Source organism: Myodes glareolus, chromosome 1 (assembly GCF_982192425.1).
Source record: "Myodes glareolus chromosome 1, mMyoGla1.1, whole genome shotgun sequence".
NCBI classification, from domain to species: Eukaryota; Metazoa; Chordata; class Mammalia; order Rodentia; family Cricetidae; genus Myodes; species Myodes glareolus.
The window spans coordinates 121,892,452-121,914,142 of NC_142026.1; the positions used below are offsets into that span (position 1 = coordinate 121,892,452).

The 21,691-nt window shown below is 41.3% G+C and overlaps 1 protein-coding gene across 7 annotated transcripts in view; it reads left to right on the forward strand.

Moving 5' to 3' along the window:
* Positions 1 to 21,691, forward strand: part of Utrn (utrophin) — a 504,577-nt gene that overhangs the window by 378,949 nt on the left and 103,937 nt on the right. For all 7 annotated transcript variants that reach the window (XM_087911817.1, XM_087911819.1, XM_087911818.1 and 4 more), the window contains one exon: positions 5,674 to 5,803. In XM_087911817.1, coding sequence (XP_087767943.1) covers positions 5,674 to 5,803 — 130 coding nt within the window. The remainder of the gene's footprint in view (positions 1 to 5,673; positions 5,804 to 21,691) is intronic.

Below are 21,691 nucleotides of genomic sequence, written 5' to 3' on the forward strand. Positions count from 1 at the left end.
TCATGCTACTATGAGCATCCATGTGTGTGTTTAATGTGTGCAGGTGTTTTGTTTCTGGGTATATCTAGGTGTGGAATGTCTAGGGCACAGTGCAATTCTGTGTTTAGTATTTTCAGGAACCACCAAACTAAAGCGTCATATCCTTCTCCCATCTCCCACTAACTAGTGTGTGAGGGTCCATTTCCTCACATCTTTACCAAAACATGTTATTGTTTGGAAGGAAGATTGTTTTCAGTAAAAATATAAAGTCATTAATATAGAAAAATTCCAATTACATTACCTTCTACTCATTTGAGGTGGCTCACAAACAAGTCATGTGATACTAGGAACGAGAAGCCACTTTGTAGCTTTGTATACAAAACAGCTCATTGGAGATTAATTACCTTATCATTAATGTTCTTCAGGTGCTTAGGAAATGCGGATTTTCTTTTATGTCTAATGATGGCCTGATGATTATATGTGTAAGGCACTTGAAAGTTAAGTCTGTTTCTGAATGCAATTAAGTCAGATTGAAATAGGACAAATTGAATAACAAAATTAAAATTTCAAAATAGTAGTGGCACGGATATAATGTGTGTGGGTCTCTATGATATTGAGGAGAGAGTTCACACTAGGGTGAGAGGCCCATCATTTTGTTTACTTAGGGTGGTTTCCACCTGCCCATGCCTGCTGTACTTCTTACTTGGGCATAGCAAATCAGCTCCCAGACAGTCCCCTGCAAACATTTTATGCATGGTGGGTTTTTTTCTTCTTTTTTTTTTTTGACATGTGGTATTTAATGTGTTGAGAAATGCAAATAAAGTACGGAAGATTCTCTAATCCTCAGGTCTTTTATTAATCTGACAGACCCAACAATATTGTTAAGAAAAATGCGTAAATCTGAAGTCTCTTCCTACCCTAGTTGTCTGTCCATCACCCATTGTTAGGCATCAGAAGTGCAAGAGCACGTATATGACTTTCTGACTCCTCCTCTGCCTCCTTCTTGAGCCTCAGTGGCTGCCATGTATGAGTACTGAAGGTGTGTGCCTGCCCTGATGTGCACAGTGGGGTCTCTCTTCCTGTTACCGGTAAATGCTTCCCTCTGTGGGAAAAACTTTTCTCTCTTTACAAGATTCAGATGAACTCTGCCATCATGAGAGAGCCCTTTAGAGCTGAGTTCAGTGTTTGGCTTCCTGAAGAATAAGATCCATAAGTATCTGGAATTTACTGTATCTGAGAGGGATTGAGATTAAACAAAACATTAAAAGCGAATGCATATTGCAAGGAGGGGGCCACTTGTTGGTCCCGAAATAATCACACAAAAACTATATTAATTAAATCACTGCTTGGCCCATTAGCCCTAGCTTCTTATTGGCTAATTCTTACATCTTTTTTTAAAATTTTATATACCCAAAAGTGGTATTACTGGGTCTTGAATAAGGTTGTTTCCTAATTTTCTGAGAAATTATCACACTGACATCCAAATGGGCTGTACCAGCTTGCATTCCCACCAGCAATGCAGAAGTGTTCCCTTTACCCCACAACCTCTCCAGCATAAGTTGTCATCAACTTGGCCTTCTTACAAGTGTAAAATGAAATCTCAGAGTTGTTTTGATTTGCATTTCTCTGATGACTAAGGATGTTGAACATTTCCTTAAGTGTCTTTCAGCCATTTTACATTCCTCTGGAGGAGTTATCTGTTTAGGTCTGAACTCCATTTTTTTTATTGGATTATTTGTTCTTTTGATGGCCAATTTCTTGAGTTCTTTGTATATTTTGGATATCAGACCTCTGTCTGATATGGGTTGGTGAAGATTTTTTTTTCCCATATTGTAGGCTGTCATTTTGTCTTGTTGATTGTGTCCTTTGCTTTACAGAAGCTTTTCAGTTTCTGGAGGTTCCATTTATTAATTGTTTCTCTCAGTGTCTGTGCTGCTGGGGTTATATTTAGGAAGGGCTTTCCTGTGCCAATGTGTTCAAGTGTACTTCTCACTTTCTCTTCTATAAGGTTCAGTGTGGCTAGCTTTATGTTAAGGTCTTTGATCCATTTGGACTTGAGTATTGTGCATGGTGATAGATATGGGTCTATTTTCATTCTTCTACATGTTGATATCCAGTTATGCCAGCACCATATTTGTTAAATATGCTTTCTTTTTTCCATTTGATATTTTTTGCTTCTTTGTCAAAAATCAGATGTTTGAAGGTGTGTTGATTAATATCTGGATCTTCGGTTCAGTTCCATTGGTCCTCATGTCTGTTATGCCAATACCAGACTGTTTTCAGTACTGTAGCTCTGTAGTAGAGTTTGAAGTCAGGGATTGTGATGCCTCCAGAAGTTCTTTTATTGTACAGGAAACTCTTACATCTTAATTTAACGCACTTCTATTTATCTGTGTATAGCCACATAGCTGTGGCTTACTGACTAAAGTTCCCAGTGTCTGGCTCCAGCTAACTACATGGCATCTCTCTGACTCTACCTCCTTTCTCTCAGCATTCGGTTCCGATTTCCATGGCTATCTAAGTTCTGCCCTGCTATTGGTCCAAAGCAGTTTCTTTATTCAGTAATGGTAATCACAACATACAGAGGGAATTCCTTCATCAAATGCATACATAGTAGAGGCAATAGGTCTGGGAAATACAAAGCCAGGAACAGAGTAATGGTAACACAAAATATAAGGAACAAGAAAGTTGTCTGCTGCTGTAATGATCGCATAGCAGTGTGAACCTCATCTAGAAGGCATCTGTGGTCAAGAGTGTCTACAGTGTGATTCTCTGGGGAGAGAGCTCTCTGAGCACGGTAAACAGCCAACCAAACGAAATTGCACTGCTGTGAGAGTCTCCATGCATAATTGATGAAATTCCTGCCATGTGGGGAAATTGATTAGTTTGTTTCCTCAGTAGATTTTCTGTAGACAAACATATATTTCTAATGGGACTTATGAGAACCTAAAACTTTAAGAACAGCTCTTTGTCCTCTTCGTTCCCACCCTCCATCCCCGGCCCTTTCCAAGGAACAGTAACACTACTGCTTAGGTCACAAGGATCGTCTTCGCTGCCACAGACTGTACCCCGTGGGACATCTCCCCATAAACACTCTCCTTTTCTAGGGGCCCAACACCTTGTCTGATCTTCCTCACAAGACTCAGTCTTCCTTCCATTCTTTTATGTCCTCACATATCTGTTGATGTTTTCTAGTTTCTCTTTAGTGATGTCTCTAAGTTACCACCGCCTGTGGAATTTTCTCCCTGCTGGATAAGCCAGGGCAGAGGGATGGTCTTCTAGGACCTTTGCCTTTTCTTCATCACCTTGCGCTTGAATGGTTACATTTCTGGCAGGTCCCACCCAAAGGAGAATTTCAGCAGAGCTCTGTGTATCGTTTTATGAATCCTCACTGCTTCTGTATTAACTGGTTATATTCCGCTTTCAATATTCTTGACTTTTAAAATCTTTAAAAATATGTTCACTGCTTTTTCAAAATTTAGATCAATGTGATATTCTTGTACCATCATTTTATATTTATTTATGACGGTTTTGGAAGTAATTACTAGGGATGCTTTGCAACTCTAGATCTCTTTTATATAAATATATGAAAATCTTGTTAAATAACGTGCACCAGACACCTAAATGCCTATATATATATATATATATATATATATATATATATATATATATCAACAGATTGATAAAAATTCTATTTTGTTTCATTCTCTTCTGACACCTTTCTTTCCACATATCAGAACATGAAGTGTCAGAAGACAGATCTGTTTTATTTCATGGGACTGTCAGACCCTGGCACAACTTGAGTTGCATTTCTTGAATAGGATTGTTGAAGGCTGTGTGTCCCTTAGCATGGCCACTTAATGCTCATTGGTTGGGGGTGTTGCTGACCTGTGTTCACATCCCTGTCCCATGTTGTAAATGTTAGGCAGTACACATAATCATGTCTCTGGATCTTTATGAAAAGTTTTGTTTTTTTTTTCTTTCCTGTGTCCTTATATGTGATCACTGGATTGTGGATTGCTTATTTGGTAGGTGGGTTAGGTCTTGTTTTCAGTTTGTTAATTTTTAGCAAATTAAATAATTGGCACATCACCTTGAAGTCAAATAAACTTGGTTCTTGTCCTAGATGCCCCCTTCCTTCTCCACCTTTAATAGTTCCCTGTAAGTGGAGACTGCGCTTTAGTTTCCTGACTCCCTAAACCATATCACATAGAACCTATGTTAATTACAACACTGTTTGGCCAATAACTTAGTCATATTCCTAGCTAGCTCTTACATCCTAAATTAACCCATTTTTATTAACCTGTGTGTCACCACAAGACTGTGACCGACATGTAAGGTTCCGGCGTCCTTCTTCTTTGGCAGATAAATGGTGTCTCCTGACTCTGCCTTAATAACTCCCTGGATTCATTTTAGTTTTCCTCACCTAGCTTTATCCCAACCTGCCATAGGTCAAAGCAACTTTTTCATTAACCAATGGTAATAAAACATATTCGCAGCATACAGGGGGGCATCCCATGTCAGTCTCTTTGGCTTTATGATTCATGTATCTCTCCTTTGTATCTTTCTATTTCTGTATATGGTGATTATTTCATATTTATTTTTCACATTTTACTCATTGTAGAAGATGATCATTTAGCCTCCAAGTAACTTTTCATCCTAACCAGTCATGTCAAACACTGTTAAAATACTCAGTTATGTCTAAAAGAGCAGGCTATTGGTTCTACAATGCTAAAGAGAAGTATTTTAGTGAGGAAGAAACTCTTGCATTTTCATAGTGCATTGCCAGTGAATTTCTCTATAAGGAGATTATTAAGGCCTGGAGATGTGTATTTTAAAGGCTAACAGCATTAACAGCGGCTTTATTTAGAAACAGTATTAAAGTAGTGCACGAGACATCTTTGCATGTTGGTGTCCTATCCCCGAGCTAGTTTGGTGGTTTTCAAACCCTTGTCAACTAGAGCCTTCATCACCAAACATTTCAGAGGAGAGGGGGTGAAAGTTTATCCCTACTTGAATAAATGTGCAAAGACAAGTTGTTCTGAGAGTCACAGATTTGCATGGAAACCCTCACCAGGGAAAAACAGTAATTGGCTCAGCATGAGAGACGGATGGACTGTATTTTAAGATAATTGGAGACTGTCTTTTATGTGTTCTCTTTGGTTTAGTTTTGATTTCACATAGTTTCATTTGTTGCTATCTCTTAATTTTTCTCAATATATTCTAAAGAACATAAAACATTTCTGAGGATGGCTTTATAACTTGTGAAATTGCCTTCCTTAGAGTCATCTGATGCAGTTTTCTTTTTGTCAGTCTTGAAGAAGTGTCTTAGAATAGGCTATTATGTTTTAGCAACTCAACACAGTGGGAATTCTCAAAGTTCATGGTTGGTAAATTTGAATACAATGTAGCCAAGTCCTGCAGATGAATATCTTAAAGTTTCCCTCCCTCCCTCCAGTCTTTTCTTATTTGCCTCAACAGATACGAAATGTTCAGAAACCATCTTTTTGGGTGTTCCTCATGCTTTTAGTAGTTCCTACCTGCACAAGACTTTCCCTCGTAATTTAGTAGGAATGTTGGTTTAAGCCATTCCCTCTGCAGCTGCAGTGAGAGGTGGTCAAGCTAAACACGTTCTTCTATTTACTGAGCACGTGAAGTTGCTTACAGTTTCTACTTCTGTTTCCTTCTGCAAAGGTGCTGAGACGTGAGCTGAAGGAGAAAGAACATTCTGTGCTGAACGCTGTGGACCAAGCTCGAGTTTTTCTGGCTGATCAGCCCATAGAGGCCCCCGAAGAACCACGAAGAAACCTGCAGTCAAAAACAGGTCAGACTGGTTCTTTCTTATAGCATAAGAAATCCATGTTTTAGGGGAAATGGCAAAACAATAACAACAACAAAACAAAAAAACAAATAAAAAACATTTTCATTGATGAAAAAATAACTCCCTGTTGCATCTGGATATTTAGCTTGAAATTGAAACAGGGATTTCTTTACTAGGAAATAGCAGTTCATCACATAATAAATTTAAAAGAAAATTTCTGATGTATCTTAGGACCACCATATCATTATAAATTTTGCACTGTTGCTAATAAAAGCATTCTGGTGTAATAAAAAGGACGCAACCATGAAGTGCTGGAGACACAGCTCAGCAGTCAGGAGCACTGTGTGCTCTCCCAGAGGACCTGGGAGTCCTCTGGAGTTCTCAGCACGCACATGGTAGCTCTCAACCCTCTGTAACTCCAATCCCAGGGGTTCTGATGTCTTATTCTGGCCTCCAAGGACACCAGTTTGCAGATGTACATGCAGGCAAAATACCCATACACAAATAAAAGTAAATAAATCTTTTTACAGATGTTGTTCAAAGTGTTTTTCCATCATTCCCTTTCCACAAGAAAAGCGGCTGTGCAGAGTGGCTCACTGCGTCTAGCAGTGTGGGTCACAAGCAGTTATCGCTTATAAGGGGGGCACAGTGGGAGCCCTTCCCCCAGTGAAGCTGGGATTATATGCATATAGCTTACCCTAAACACACACACACACGCACACATGCGCACGCGCACACACACACACGCATGCACACACGCACACACACACGCATGCATGCATACACACACACGCACGCACATGCACACACACGCATGCACACACACACGCACGCACACATGCATGCACACATGCACACACACACGCATGCACACACGCACACACACACGCACACACACACACACACACACACACAGTGCATTCATTGTGTTTCCCACCGCTGCCTTTTATTTTCTGCCCTTGCTCCCACTGTCTGTGGAATCAGCCTGCTGGAATCCCAAGTCAGGTGAAGTCTCACCTCTTGTCAAACTAAATCACTCAAGGCTATCGTTCCTGTTTTTGAAAACAAAGTTCTTCTGAGGGTGACTGACCCCTTTTCTTCACTGGGCTCTACCTACCTCTGCGGGTCCCGCTGACTTGATCTGAAATTATTAGGGAAATTATTTGCGTCTGTATTAAGCATGTACACATTTTCTCTGACCAGTGTTGCAGATAATCTGCCAAGGGGCCACTGTTTCCCCAGCCTTTGTATTACATTCAGTGTTTTAAGTAATCTAGACATGATAAGGAAGGCTGTTCTGCATAGACTATATGCAGATACAATGCCATTTCATCTGAGGGATTTTAACCTCCACCGTGCTTTGGCACTTGTGAAGTGTCCAGGGAGTGCTAATAGGAGCTGAATGTTCCCTGTTGCACATGTATTATTTACACACCCACCCAGAGCATGCACATGTGTGTGCAAGGCTCACACACTGCTGTTAAATCCAGGTTCTCAGCCTTTTATGTATGGCCTTAGGATAGTTGTAGGCGGCGGCGGCTGCTTGTTTGCTTGCTCTCTCTCCATCTTGAGTTGGAGGGTATCTCTCACTGTATAGCTTCAGTTGCCCTAGACCTCCCTCTGTAGACCACACTGCCTTGGAATTCACAAAGATCCACCTGTGTCAGCCTCTGGAGTGCTAGAATGAAGGACTTGCACCACCGTGTCCAATTGCAATCCCTCCTTTCAGGAGCAGTTGCCCCACTGTATTTTTCTATGTGCAACACATAAGGTTGTCCACACATTATCTGCCTTTCTGTTCTGAGTGATGAGCAACTCTCAGAGAATCTGACCCTGTTCCTGTCCTGGTAGCACTTCCTCACTGATGTGCCATTGCATATCAAGAAGTTCTTGGGTCTTGTGTGACATTTAAGATCTGTGTGATCAAAGCTTTCTTATGTAGTCTTAAAGCCTCTTCAAGTCTTCTTACCGTTGTCACGGTTCTTGTTCATGCTGTCACAAAAATCCTTGAATGATCGTGGAACTGTATTGTCATGGTTATTCTGCATGGTTATTCTTCACTTACTCTGTCTGTTTCTTTAAAAAAAATCCTTTGCTGAAGCTGTTTTAGAGATTTCTGTTGTCCTTCAGATAGAGTGTTTGAGGGGTTAAGACCCGCAGAGGTGAACCAGTCAGGAACCTATGGTTCCTGAGGGAAATTACCTGCTCAGGTCTCAACCCCACCATCCAATTGCTATTGTAGGTTTTGCCCTTTTTTTTTTAGATACTAAACTTCCCTGCCCTAGGTGGAGTATTCCCATGTAGTGTGATGTTTTACCCTTGACTTTTTGAGGGACCCACCACTCAACTCCCAAATAAATTACACACAGAGGCTTATTCTTACTTATAAAAGCCCAGTCTTAGCTTGCCATGTTTCTTGCCAGCTTTTCTTAACTTAAATTATCCCATCTATCTTTTTCCTTCTGGGCTTTTCCCTTTTCTGACTTTTGTATATCTTACTTTCACTCTTTACTCCATGGCTGACTGTGTGGCTGTGTGGCTGGGTGACTGGCCTCTAGAATCCTCTCTCCTTCTTTTTTTGCTCCTTCCCTGTCCTCATTTCTCCTGCTTATACTCTCTGCCTGCCAGCCCTGCCTAACCTTGCCCCTGCCTCACTATGGGCCTTTCAGCCCTTTATTAGGACCATCAAGTATTTCAGACTGGTAAAGAATTGCAGCTTCACAGAATTAAACAAATGCAGCATAAACAAAAGTAACACACCATAAAATAATATTCCCCAGCGTTCTCATTTTCCTAACTTTATCTTATGCAGTGCCTTTATGCATGAGCACTGGGTTAAGTTCATAAAAGGACCCTATATAAAGTGTGAGATAAAGCTGTGTTTATTATTCTGCCTTTACCTACAGTCTCCCCCAGGAATATGGTTGTGAGATAAACAGTTCATAATCACTTACTACTAAATCTAAAGCAAAGAAAAGGAACCGAATTATAGAGAATTTCTTGGAAGAATTCATCTCCTCAGAACTTCCCTTTCTTCAAATCTTGAGTCCCTAAAGCAGAACTGATTACCACTGAGTGTAGGGATGGGTAGTGGATTATTGATTTTTTTTTTCCCACATGAAATGAAACCAGACACCAACTACTTAAAACAAATGACCAGTGTTTATGGAGTTTCTGCCCCAAGGTGATCAAAAGCCTCCTGCTGCCTGCCTCTACTTTTCCTCAATTCTTGCACCTTGCCTTAGGAGTTCTGTCCTCTGTATTGTTTAGCCCAGAGTTCTCTTAACCTTCATGGATTTCTTTGTTTTCCATCACCCAAATCCATTTCATCAGCAAGTCCCATCCTTGCTACATCGAAGCTACACCAGAACCCCTTACCACTGTATTTTACTGCAGCCCCGCCACCTCTTGCTTGGATTAACAACTATCCTTTAGGCTTAGCTCCCTCCCCCGTCCTCCTTTTAAAATATTTCCTGCCCAGCAGCCTACTGAAAATGTGAGTCACGTGACTTCGCTGCTCAGCTTGACTCCTTAGGTTGGCTAATTGCTGGCTGGTTCTGTTGTTATCTCCAGCCTGGTTTCCCTGTTGCTCCCATTCTGGCCCTTATTCCACTCTTCTGTGTCGCTGTTTCTTGAGGGGCCAGAGTTGCTCCACTCTCTAACCCTTTGTGTGTCTCTTTCCTCTTCCTGGACCATTCCTGCCCCTCATCTAGTCTAGATCACTGTGCTTGCTGCGGCTGCCATTACCTGGCCAGCTAGACCCCCTCATCTTCCCCCTGCCCCTCCCCACTCCTCCCTCTTCCTCCTTCTGCCTTTCCTCTTCCACTTGGGTCTTTATCCATGTGTCTTGTCCTTAGTTAGTCCTTCCCTAGTATCCTCTGCAACAAAATCTCTCCTCTTTACTCCCTTTTCTTTATTTCCTACTGTTTGCTGCTCAACATGTTCTGCGTTTGTTCTGTTTGCCACACGTGCTTTCACGCCTCCCCTCCTACCCAGAGGAGTATAAGCTCCGTGAAGATGGGACTTTTTCTATTACTGAGTACTTTAAAAAGTGTGTGTGTGTGTGTGTGTGTGTGTGTGTGTGTGTGTGTGTGTTGATTCAGATATTGGAGGACCTGAAAAATTGGACAGAATTTGTTACTTCTTACAGTGGGAAAAAAGATACTGCAGTTTCGTGTGTTTAAACCTGGGAGAAAGGTAGTTCGCATAGCCTCATGATGCTGAAAGCCTCGCGCTGGGCTGCTTTTCTTGTCTCCTTGCCTCCCCAGGACTTGGCAGAAAAGTGAGGGAGGATGTTGACAGTGAGATGCTTTTGTAGCCAATATGAACTACTTCCTGTTGTGAAAGCTTCACGTTGCTGTTGGCATTCCTCGGTAGTCAGCCATTTAAAAGTTTAAAAGATACTCCTGGAGCTTCTTCCCTTGCTGTTAGACTCACATATTGCTCAGGCCCAGTTTTCAAACACATCTGGTGGCTGCCAAGAGAAAGAGGTTACATACCAGTTTAACTTTATGAGTTTTTCCGGTTTGGTCCGGTCTGGTTCGGGATGGTGAGCAACCCTTTTCCACCCCTCTCCTTCCTTCATATTATGTTCTGTAATGGGAGCTGATTTTACCCGCTGTTAAAAGGAGATGGAGGAAAATTATCCCTAATAGCTTTTAGACTTTTGTTGTTTACTGTGACTTATGCACAGCTGCTTCGGAGGCAGGGGCTATTTGAGCATTAGCCATCCCGTGCGATACTAAAGTACTCAGCGTTGGGCGTATTAGTGCTAGCCGAAGCCATGTTATGGTTTTTCAGTTCTAGTTAATAAGCAGTTTTTGAATATGCTCTGTGTATTGTGCCCTAGGGTACAAAGTTAGAATCATCTCTTTTTAATTCGGAAAAATACGTTTCTCCATCATTTTTCTCTCAGATGTCTTTTTCTCCTGCAAGCCCTGTTCCCCTCATTTTCTGTTATCAATTCTATTAGTAAATTACGTGCTCTATGCATTTTTGAATGTTCAAAAAGCAATACCTTGCAGCATTACTCTGTGTGGGGGTGCGTATGCGTGTGTGTGTGTGTGTGTGTGTGCAGAGGTCAGAGTTTAACCTTGGATATCTTCTTTAGTTGCTCTTTACCTCTTTCTGAGATGGGGTCTCTCACTCTTACCCATAGCTCTAGATTCAGCTGTGTTGTCTGGAGAGCAAGCCCCAGGTATTATATGCCTCTGCCTCCCTGTCACTGGGATTACAGGCATGTGACATCACACATGTGTAGTAGAGTTTGTTGTCCACCAGCCTGCTCCCAAATAATTTGCAGAGACTTGTTATTAATTATAAATGTTTGGCTTATAGCTTAGACTTGTTTCTAATTAGCTCTTACAACTTAGGTTAACCCATTATCCATCCTCTGCCACATCGAGAGTTCACCCTTCTTCCCAGCATCCTCTTAGCCTGGCTCTTCTGCCTAATCGTATTCTATCTAGCTATAGGCCAGCCAGCTTCTTCATTAAACCACTCCCCGTGACTGGATATATTCACACAGTGTAAAGGAATACTCCCCACACCTGTCTCCTTCAATGTGAGTTCTGGGGACTACGCTCAGGTCATGATGCTTTTATGGAACACACTTTTGTTACTGAATCATCTCTCTCTCCAGCAGCCAAATGATCTGCCTAGAGCCCTGAGTTAGCATTTGTTTAGAATGGGATCAAGGCTTTTCTTCTCCTACTGTGGAAGGATAAGTAGAGACTTGGCCTCAGCTTTTCTGTCTGACCCTTTCTCATGCCACACACTCTGTTCCATGCTTGATGTCCACCAGACACCAGACATAAGCTTTTTGCAGCCCTGGCCTGCCTTATCTTAACTGTTTAGCTTGGTCTTTTTACCCATCATCCCTCTACTCTGTTTCCTAGCTCTTTCCTGATATACTAGCACGGGACCTTGTTCTACCAAACCCTATACCAATCTCAGCCCATTCCTAGCGATGTCGTAAATACATTGCTATCTGATTTCTCCCATGATCCCCTGGCATCCTGCCGTTAGTCTAACCACGCTACCAGTGTTGGGTCAGAAGCATAGCCCTTCCTGGTGCCTCAGTGACTTCCTGTTTATTGAGGATCTAAGTGTGCAACTGGCTTTTTGCATCTACAGAAGCTGAAATCAGGGGCCATACTGATCCTACTCTGCGTGTGGGAAGCTGTCATGCACTTCTTTCCAGTCCCAGGCTCACATCTTAGACATGTGGTGCATGCTTGAACTCCATGTCCTGTGAACTGTGAACAAGGAACAAAGTAGAAGGGGCAAGGCAAGGGGCAAGGTTGACAGGAATAACCACACCCATGTGACAACAATGAGGAGAAAGGCAGCAGTATGGATACTAGGTGAGACCTGTAAAACAAACTGAGCCAGAGTCATCAATGAAGCTTGTATAGTCAAGGAAATCTGAAGTTATGAATTGCAATTTATATTTGAAGGCAGACTAGGAATCCATTGGAAGAAGGTAAAAGAAATCTTAACTGTATTTTAGTAAATTTCACTCCAAAATTGAGACCCATAAGGAAATTGAGTTAAATGGGTACCATGTAATTATCTGGAAAACTCAGCTACCAGGGCAAGCTATTCTATTAGAAATGATTCAAGTAAACGATTTTTAATGGAATTAAAGTTACATTAATAATTGGGGGAAATTTAGAAAGCTTTGTGTTCATCCTCTTTTTTGAACAATGTGGTATTAATGTCATTTAATGAATCATCTCAGCATATTTTTCCTTTTAATGCAAATTGCTTTTAGTTGATTATTATCACCCACTTTATAATGGAATATAAATTTCTTATCATTTGTATTTTTCTTTTCACTTTTTAAACTTTTTGTATTCATTCTTTGAACCATATGAATTTGTTAAACAGGTCATATGGTACCATTTTTCATTAAAAAACATATACAAGGGCCAAGAGCATCTAGCATTGCTGACCAAGGTCATTGACGTAATGAAGGGAAGATGCAGGACCAGCATTAAGCTTGAGCTTATTGGCCTCCCTTCACCCCTGGGTTTTCACTGGCTCTTGGCCCATCACTGTAATTTCATCTCCTCCATCTCTGCCCATGCGGAACCCTCTGGCTGCTGACCTCCTCGCTCCTTCTTGACTCTCAGTGTCAAGAACCTCTTAGCCTTGCACACATATTTCTTGGTTCTTCTTTGCGCTGCCAAGTTCCCCTTGTAGTGCTCAGACCTGCATCTGAATTTCCCCATGCTATGTCAAGGATCTGTGCACTTTGGGATCCTCAGCCACAGGCAGGGAGATATCGCCAGAGAAGAACATGGCAGTTTTCCCGACTGTTCATCACCACCAATGATAATAATTGCTAATATATTATGAAATCGTGTGTTATTTTGTTCATTAGTTTCCCCACAAATCAGCTTTGAAAATAATTCCAGTTAAAGCCTTCCTGTAACTGTGACTACCATTTCATGCTCTTCTGAGAATCACTTTTGTCTTATCGTAGGCTCGTCAACTTTGCATCATTTAAATAATATTTCACAAGCAGTCATAGAAAAATATAGTTCTTAGTGTAATGTGTTTACCCGTGTATAGTTGTGTGTTATGTGTACGTTAATGCTATATGTGTAATTAGTTGTATGTGACTGGCCCTGAGGTCAGTGGTTAATAATCATCTTTTCAGATCAGTGATTCCTCCTTGGTTCTTGATGGCTGGTTATGTGCATTAGCAGTCATTTGTTTTATCTCAGAGTATGCTGTAGTCTTTGAAATACTAAGTGTTTCGTAAAGTTTCAGGATGCTAAATAGCAGCAGTGTTTCTCTCTTATGGGGACTCAAACATATGATATGGTGGTGATTGAAAATTGACATAGGAAGGCCCAGCTCACTGTGGATGATTCCATGCCTGGGCTGGTGGACCTGGGAGCTCTAAGAAAGTGGGTTGAACAAACCATGAGGCTCAAACAAGTAAGCAGCGTTCCTCCATGGCTCCCGTATCAGCTCTTGCTTCCAGGTCTCTACCCTGTTTGAGTTCTGTACCCTGACTTCCCTCAGCAGTGAAGTGTGACCTTACTGTTGTAAGCTGAAATGAAACCTTATGGGCACAGTGTTTTATCACAGCAGTAGAAACCCTAAGACAAACAGATGTGACAATGGAGCACCGCTGGGCTTGCTGGGATGTGCTGAAGGGTGCTTGTTTTTTGGCGAACTATAAACAGATTTCAAAAGTGAAATCACATGTTAATTCTATGCCGGTTCATTTTTTACCAGCAATGATAAACTTGTGCTGGTAAAATTTTATGATCATTCAATGAACGACGACGTGAAATTATATAGTTTAATAGAAGGTCCTTTTGTATGACTTCTCCAAGGAACTTAGGGTTCCATTATTTCCTCGTAACTAATAAAATGAGGCCAAATTACACGTTACCTAACCGAAATAATTATGCTATTAAAACTAGCAGGTGGATTGTCCCCCTCGAGGCTTTTTTTTTGTTTTCCTAATAACAGATTTATCAGTTCATATCCCTTCGTTGTAAATGATAGACCCTCCCGCTTCTCACAGGCTTCCTTCCATGCTTCCTCTCTCCTGGACCAATGGGCCCCATAACTGGAAGGGGGTAGGGCAGGGGCACAGCTGGCAGGAGCTGCTTAAATGCCACCCAAGAGCCTGTCCCTCCTGGCTTCCTTTCTGCCTCTCCACAAGTTTTTATTTTCTTAGCTTTGTTCTCTCAAGGGAGGGATCGCCTTCCTCCCTTTAGATCTGGAGTCTCGAGGAAAGTGCTCTCCTGGTTCGGGTTGAGTCACAGGACTGAGGTTTTCTAGCACCAGGCTCCCATTGCAAGCATGCTGTGAACAGAGAAGTACCACCCATACAGCATGGGCAGCTGAGAGATGCTGCATGGATGCTCACACCGAGCCAGTTCTTCTCGGATGTCAGTACTGGGCCAGGATCTATCCTAAGAAGGCACCGTGCTTTTAATTCTTCCAGCAACTGTCTGCTCTAGCAGTGTTTTTCTACCACCCATTTCACAGACAGGGAGATTGAGGATGGGCAGTTCACAAGTCTGTGTCAGTTATGAGTCAAGATTTGTGTAATGGAACTTGGTGCTTTCTACCTCTTGAGTTTTTATCTCCTTCTTTACTCCTTAGTATTTTCATATATCCAATAGAAATAAGGTTTCTTTTTTTTTTTAGGAAACTTAGAGCAAAATTAAATGCATATAGCTGCTTCTTTGTACCCACAGCTACATTTCCTGTGCTGAAATAGCACACTGCTTAATAGAGTCACACACCAGTTCACTGATTCCCTGTTACCAAGAGAGAAGGTGTTTAGGCAGTATTAGAATTTGTCTTTGTAATTTTCACATAAAAAGTTGAAATATAAGTAATTGCTTTCAGGCCTGTGGAGCGCAGCAATAACTTAATTAGCTTCCCAAGTCCAAATTAGATGGGTAAAATTGTAATGCATCAAAGGGCACAGAAAAATATGTTACTTTCTGCTCCAGTGTTCCAGACTGCAGAGCAATAGCCAGTTCCTCACAAAATTAACGTGCTGTAATATCTATATGGATTTAGTGAAGCAGTCTTGAACTGAGGAAGCCTCTGGATTGGGAAGAAAATTTTTAAAAAGCAAAATATTTTTTTTCATGATCATGAATATCATTGCAATGAACTTCCATTTAGGAATTGAAGTAATATTTCCGTAAAATCCATTTAAATAAGCAAGTCAGCATTCTCGGTGTGAGAACAGAAGTTAGTGTGATGGACAGCAACGTTTTTAATGAATTGCTTGCCATCTGCTACTTTCCCCAGTCAGTGTTGTGACCATCAATAAAACACATTTGCCTCATAAAATAATATAGGATCAGTTTACAGGGATGTATTTTATGGGGATCTACATCTGGGATGTTATTTTCTGGTTTTAGCAGAAAGGGCAGGAAAGCGCTATAGCCCTTGAGTACGGCGTGATACTTTTGTTATTGTTGTTTCTCAGTTGAGAGCTGGGAATTTCCAATGTGTTGCTGTGGTTTAGAAGATGCAATGCCAACAAAGGCATAAACGTCCCCCTTCGGTTAAACTCGCTGCTTGTTTTTAGCAAGGCATAAACTAAAAGCATCCTTAACTTCTTTCATAAGAATGGCTAAGCTTTGGTAGAAAGCTCCTGAAATTTGACTTATCGATCACTACCAGCTGTGTGTGGCTGGGAAACAGCTCTAGGTGTGGGGAGATAGTGACAGTAAACGTGGCTAGAAAGATTGTAAAGATGTGGTTCCTGTCCTTGGATTGTGTGTGTGTGTGTGCACACGTGCGCACGGTTGTGCACATGCGTGCATGGTGTGTGTGTGTAAGAGAGACAGAGGGGGAGAGACACAGAGAGATGGGGAGGGAAGAGAGAGAGAGAGAGAGAGAGAGAGAGAGAGAGAGAGAGAGAGAGGAGACAGCAGGGGCGAAAGAGAGAGATATTATGGGTAGGCGTGAGTGTGAGTAAGCCCATGACTGTAGAGGGCAGAGGACAGCATTAGGTGTTTTTCTCAATGGCTCCTTCATCTTAGTTTTTGAGGCAGTCTGATCACTGAACCTGGAGTTAACTGTTGGATAGACTCTGTGGTCAATGAGCTGGGGATGTTCCAGTCCCTACCTCCCCAGCTGTGGGATTACGTAATACAGCTACACTCAACTTTCTGTGTGGGTGGTGAAGATTCAAGCTCAGGTTTTCATGCTTTTGTGGCAAGCATTAATGACTGAACCGTTTCCCCAGCCGCCATCCATTGTAGTTTTTTGTTTTGTCTTGGTGTTTAAGGAAGGGAAAGCGAGTAGACTATTAGAATATCTTTTCCTTTTGGTTGTTAAGACAAAGCTCTATTAAGTGAGCTTTTGATTCCTTTAACAATTCTCACTGAATGCTCACCATGTGCCTGGTGGTACTAGAGGTACTGGGAATCCGCCTGGGAGCATGGTGGAGTGTCCTGCGGACACTGACGCTCTCAGTATCTCTTCTTCCTGTTCAGTGCCATCCGCTGACACCAGTGCCCTGCCTGTTGCCGTCCAGTGTGACAGGGAATATATTCTAAAGGTGTTGTCAGCACAAGGACATCAGGGAGCCCATTGCTACAGAAAGTCAGGAGTTGGCTTTCTGATTGCTAGCACAAGCCTCACGTGCCTGTTTAGGTTCTCCCTTCCCTCCTGTTCCTTCCCTGAGCGTTGATGTGATTACTGTCTTCCTGCCTCAGCCTCAGCTCAGTACTGCCTTTGCTTACTCGGGTTCACTCTGCAGAAATCAGAAGTGCCCTCAGTGAGTGAGATCCCCTGGTCCTCAGGGTGGTCTGTGCACCTGTTTCCTCCCCAGGCCCCTCCCGCTTAGTTCCTTGCATTTTGTGATTTTGGAAGGTTTTCCCTACCTCTCTTTTCTTGGCCATGTTTATTTCCATTTATTCCCACCTTTTCCTCTTTTCATTCATTTTCATTCTCATTCCCGCCTCTTTTTTTCTTCTAGATTTACCATACCACCTTGAGCCTGTCCCCATTGACAGACGTGGTTTACGCACTGAGTGGGTTGACCAAGTCTCAGTAGCCTCTGCTTATTGTCGTCCTTCTAATTTACTAGATGAGCATAATTAGGAGTATTAATCAGCCGAGAGCACTCGATAGTCTCGTGATCTGTTTCACAATGAGCCGTTGTCATCAGCCGTCTCACAGACTGGGATGCCGGCGGGGTCTTCCTAACCACTGTTGGAACAAATTAGGTTGATTTTAATTATTTAATCAGGATATTTGGGGATGAGAATAGAATCGTCCCCATTATTTTAATCAGAAACACCTTTTGTTTATGAAGAGAGTGGAGGGACTGTAAAGAGAGAAAAACAGAGCTACTGAGAGTATGAGCATCAGTAGGCAAACACAGCCCGCCACCTCTGCCAGCATCCCCAGGAGCGCTGCCCTTTTGGTACCGCCACTGGGATGACGCTAGATTCTTTTCGTTGTTGTTGTTGTTGTTTTCATATGGAAGTTTACTCATGTAACAAGTACAACAACTTTTAGGTGTACATAATAAAATTATGGCGTTACTTGATATCATATAAATAATCATATAAGGACATGAGACAGCCATGACTCTAATACCAATGCAGTCACATAACTCATAACTCATTTCAAGAAAACTACCATAGTTTTTGATATGCTATTTCTAGATACGGTTCCTATTTTTTCCTTTTTTTAAAAATTTATTTATTTATTTTATGTATGAATATTCTTTCTGCATGTATACCTTTAGGCCAGAAGAGGGCATCAGATCCCACTGTAGGTGGTTGTGAGCCACCCCATGTGGTTGCTGGGAATTGAACTCAGGACCTCTGGAAGAGCAGCCAGTGCTCTTAACCACTGAGCCAGCTCTCCAGCCCCTATTTTTTCCTTTTTGTTAAGAAATTTATTTATTGTTTTAAACAACGTTTTCTCATTTTATATGCTAATCCCAGTTTCCACTCTTTCCCCTCCTCTGCTACCCACCTTCCTCCCACCCCATGCCCCATCAGAGAGAGTAGGCTTCCCATGGGAAGTCAACAACGTCTGGGACATCACCTTGAGGCAGGACCGAGACCCTCCCGCCTGTATCTAGGCTGAACAAGATATTTCTCCACAGAGAATGAACTCCAAAAAGCCAGTTCATGCACTAGGGATGAATCTGGGTCTCACTGTGAGTCGCCCCACAGACTGCCAAAGCCACACTACTGTCATCCACACTCAGAAGGCCTAATTGGGTCCTGTGTAGGCTCCCCTGTTGTCAGTATGGAGTCAGTGAGATCCCACTAGCTCAGATCAGCTGTTTCTGTGGGTTTCCCCATCATGGTCTTGACCCCTGTGCATATATTATCACTCCTCCCTCTCTTCACCTGAACCCTGGGAGCTCAGCCCTGTGATAAGCTATGGATTTCTGCATCTGCTTCCATCAGTTGCTGGATGAAGGTTTGATGATGACAATTAATGTAGTCATCAATCTGATTACAGGGTACCACTTCAGGTACCCTCTCCGCTATTCCTTAGGGTCTTAAAGCTCGATTCTTAAGTGTGTCACAGAAAATAATTTCAGGATGATGCAGCGTGAGGCAAACTGACCGACCTTATTAAGTATTTAGAAAGACATGTAGGCAGAGGACAGAATTTATCTAAAATGTGAGTGTAGGATTAAGGGTCATATTCAGGCATCTTTAACACACACACACACACACACACACACACACACACACACACATCTGTCAGTGATGTAATTTACAACACAACAAGGTTTAAAAATTAAGCCAAACTTAAAATTGAAGTAAAATTTATTACCTGGTTTACTTTCTTCTCTTCCTTAAAGAATTTCCTTTTGTAAAGGAAATTACAAAGTGGTTTTACTATGTACATATTAGGTTTAAGCAGGAGATATTAGTATTAATACATTGGAATTCAAGGTTAGAGACATTCTGGTCCATGATAAGCATAGTTCATTTGTTTGTTAGTGGTTTTTAACATCCTTGTTTGAGATATCTTTTGTAGAACCTACATTATCTCTATAGGCAACTTTATCAGTTGGGTTGAAGTTGCTTGAATCTCAGCTATGCAAGTAGGAAAGACCAGTCAGATCCCAGAGTGAGAGATTTCTCTTACATCATACATCCCCTTAATCTAACCCCTCTTCCCATTATGTCTCAGAAACACCTAAAGAGAGTGAGTATGTCTTTTACTCTTGATCTCTAGTGGCTTAGTCAATGGGGTTGATGTAGAAAATCTCTAGAAGCATCCAGACCTCCTAGACTTAGAACTAGAACCTTTGTTGAGAAGCTACTGTGTACAAGCTGTGTATGTGTGCATGCATGTGTGTTTGTGTGTATACACGTGCATGTGTGTGTGTTTTAGTTAGAAATTGAGCTTCCAACAAATAAGAGCAGCATCTTGCATGACATATCTGATTCATGTTAGAACTGACGTGCTGTCTTGTAATATTTTTTAAGAACAAAGTGTGTAGCAGTAAAAATTCTACTTGACATCTTTTTCTTTGCCTTTTCTAATTAACTTTTCATGTGTTAATGAAATGTATTGTTCTGCAAATACATGTAAAAAGGCACATAGGACAAATTGGATACATGAAATGACTGACTATACATTAAATGAACTTTTAGGGTTTTTTTGTTTGAATAAATAACTTTATATGGGTGTGGAAAGGAGGGGGGGAATGAAGTGGACTTTTTTTTTTTTCTGAGTTTCTCTATGTAGCACTGACTGTCCTGGAACTTGCATTATAGACCAGGATGGCCTCAAAATCACAGAGGTTCACCTGCCTCTGCCTCCAGAGTGCTGGGGTAAATGCATGTACCACCACCCCCCACAGAAGTGGACATTTTTAAATATTTAGTGTTGTTTTCATTTAATTTATTAGTTGTTTGTCTGAGACAGGTTTTCTCCCAGTGTTGTTTTTTAAAAAGTAATGTCAAAAATTGTGTTCTCTGCAAGTCAGTTCAGTAAAAATATATACTGGGGTAGACTGATCACTAGCTGGACTCTCAGTTCTCAACCACAATGGAAAGAAATGTTCATGACATAAAGATTTAGAATCAGTAGTAATAATAGAAGTTAAGTCAGTGGAGTACAGACCTAAACAGAGAACTCTCAACAGAGGAATCTAAAATGGCTAAAAGATGCTTAAGGAAATGCTCAACATCCTTAGAGATGATGCAAACATCCTCAGAGAAATGCAAATCAAAACAACTTTGAGATTCCATCTTTTACCTGTCAGAATGGCCAAGATCAAAAACACTGATGACAACTTATGCTGGAGATGTTTTGGGGTAAAGGGAACACTTCTGCATTACTGGTGGGAATGCAAGCTGGTACAGCTCTTTGGATAATAGTGTGGTGATTTTTCAGAAAATTAGGAAACAACCTTCCTCAAGACCCAGCAGTACATACCACTTTTGGGTATATATCCAAAGGAGGCTCAACCGTGCCACAAAGACATGTGCTCAACTACATTCATAGCAGCATTGTTTGTCATAACCAGAACCTGGAAACAACCTAAATGCCCTTCGAAAAAAGAATGGATAAGGAAAATGTGGTACATTTATACAATGGAGTACTGCACAGCAGAAAAAAATTATGACACATTGAAATTTACAGGCAAATGGTTGGAGCTAGAAAACATCATTTTGCGTGAGGTAACCCAGACCCAGAAAGATAAGTATCATCTTACTCACTCATAAGTGTTTTTTAAACATAAAGCAAAGAAAACTAGCCTACAAATCACAATCTCAGAGAACATAAACAACAATGAGGACTCTAAGAGAGACATACATGGATCTAGAAAGTAGAAAAAGATAAGATCTTCTGAGTAAATTGGGAGCATGGGGATCTTGGGAGAGGGGAGAGACAGGGAGAAGAGCAGAGAAAAATGTAGAGCTCAATAAAAATCAATAAAAAAATGAAGTTGAGTCAGTACTTTAAAGAAAAGAAATAAGATAACCTTAGGAAATCTTCCTTAATAATAAAACTAGGATGATTCCAATAAATGTCTATCTTTATTTTATAAAAGAAATGTTTATTCTCAAAATAAATATTTTCATAAGCACACAAAGGCAGAATAGCTGCCATTTTTAAAATAAACATTGAGATTAAAGTCTTTTCCTGTATAAGAGGATAGGATTCCATGGAGTTTATGTTTGACAAGACAGGGATGAAGAAATCACATTGCATGCTTGGTACTCAAGCAACACGTATGCACAAGAAGGGTGTGGTGCCTCAACCTGGTCGTGGCTTCTAGCCTAGGTGGTCTTTCCTCCCTGCGGTCTTCCTTCCTGTGGTATAAAAGAGCCCGTTGAACAGCCACGCAATTCATGACCACACTTGAAGAAATAAAGAAAGTACTTACTGATCTTTTCT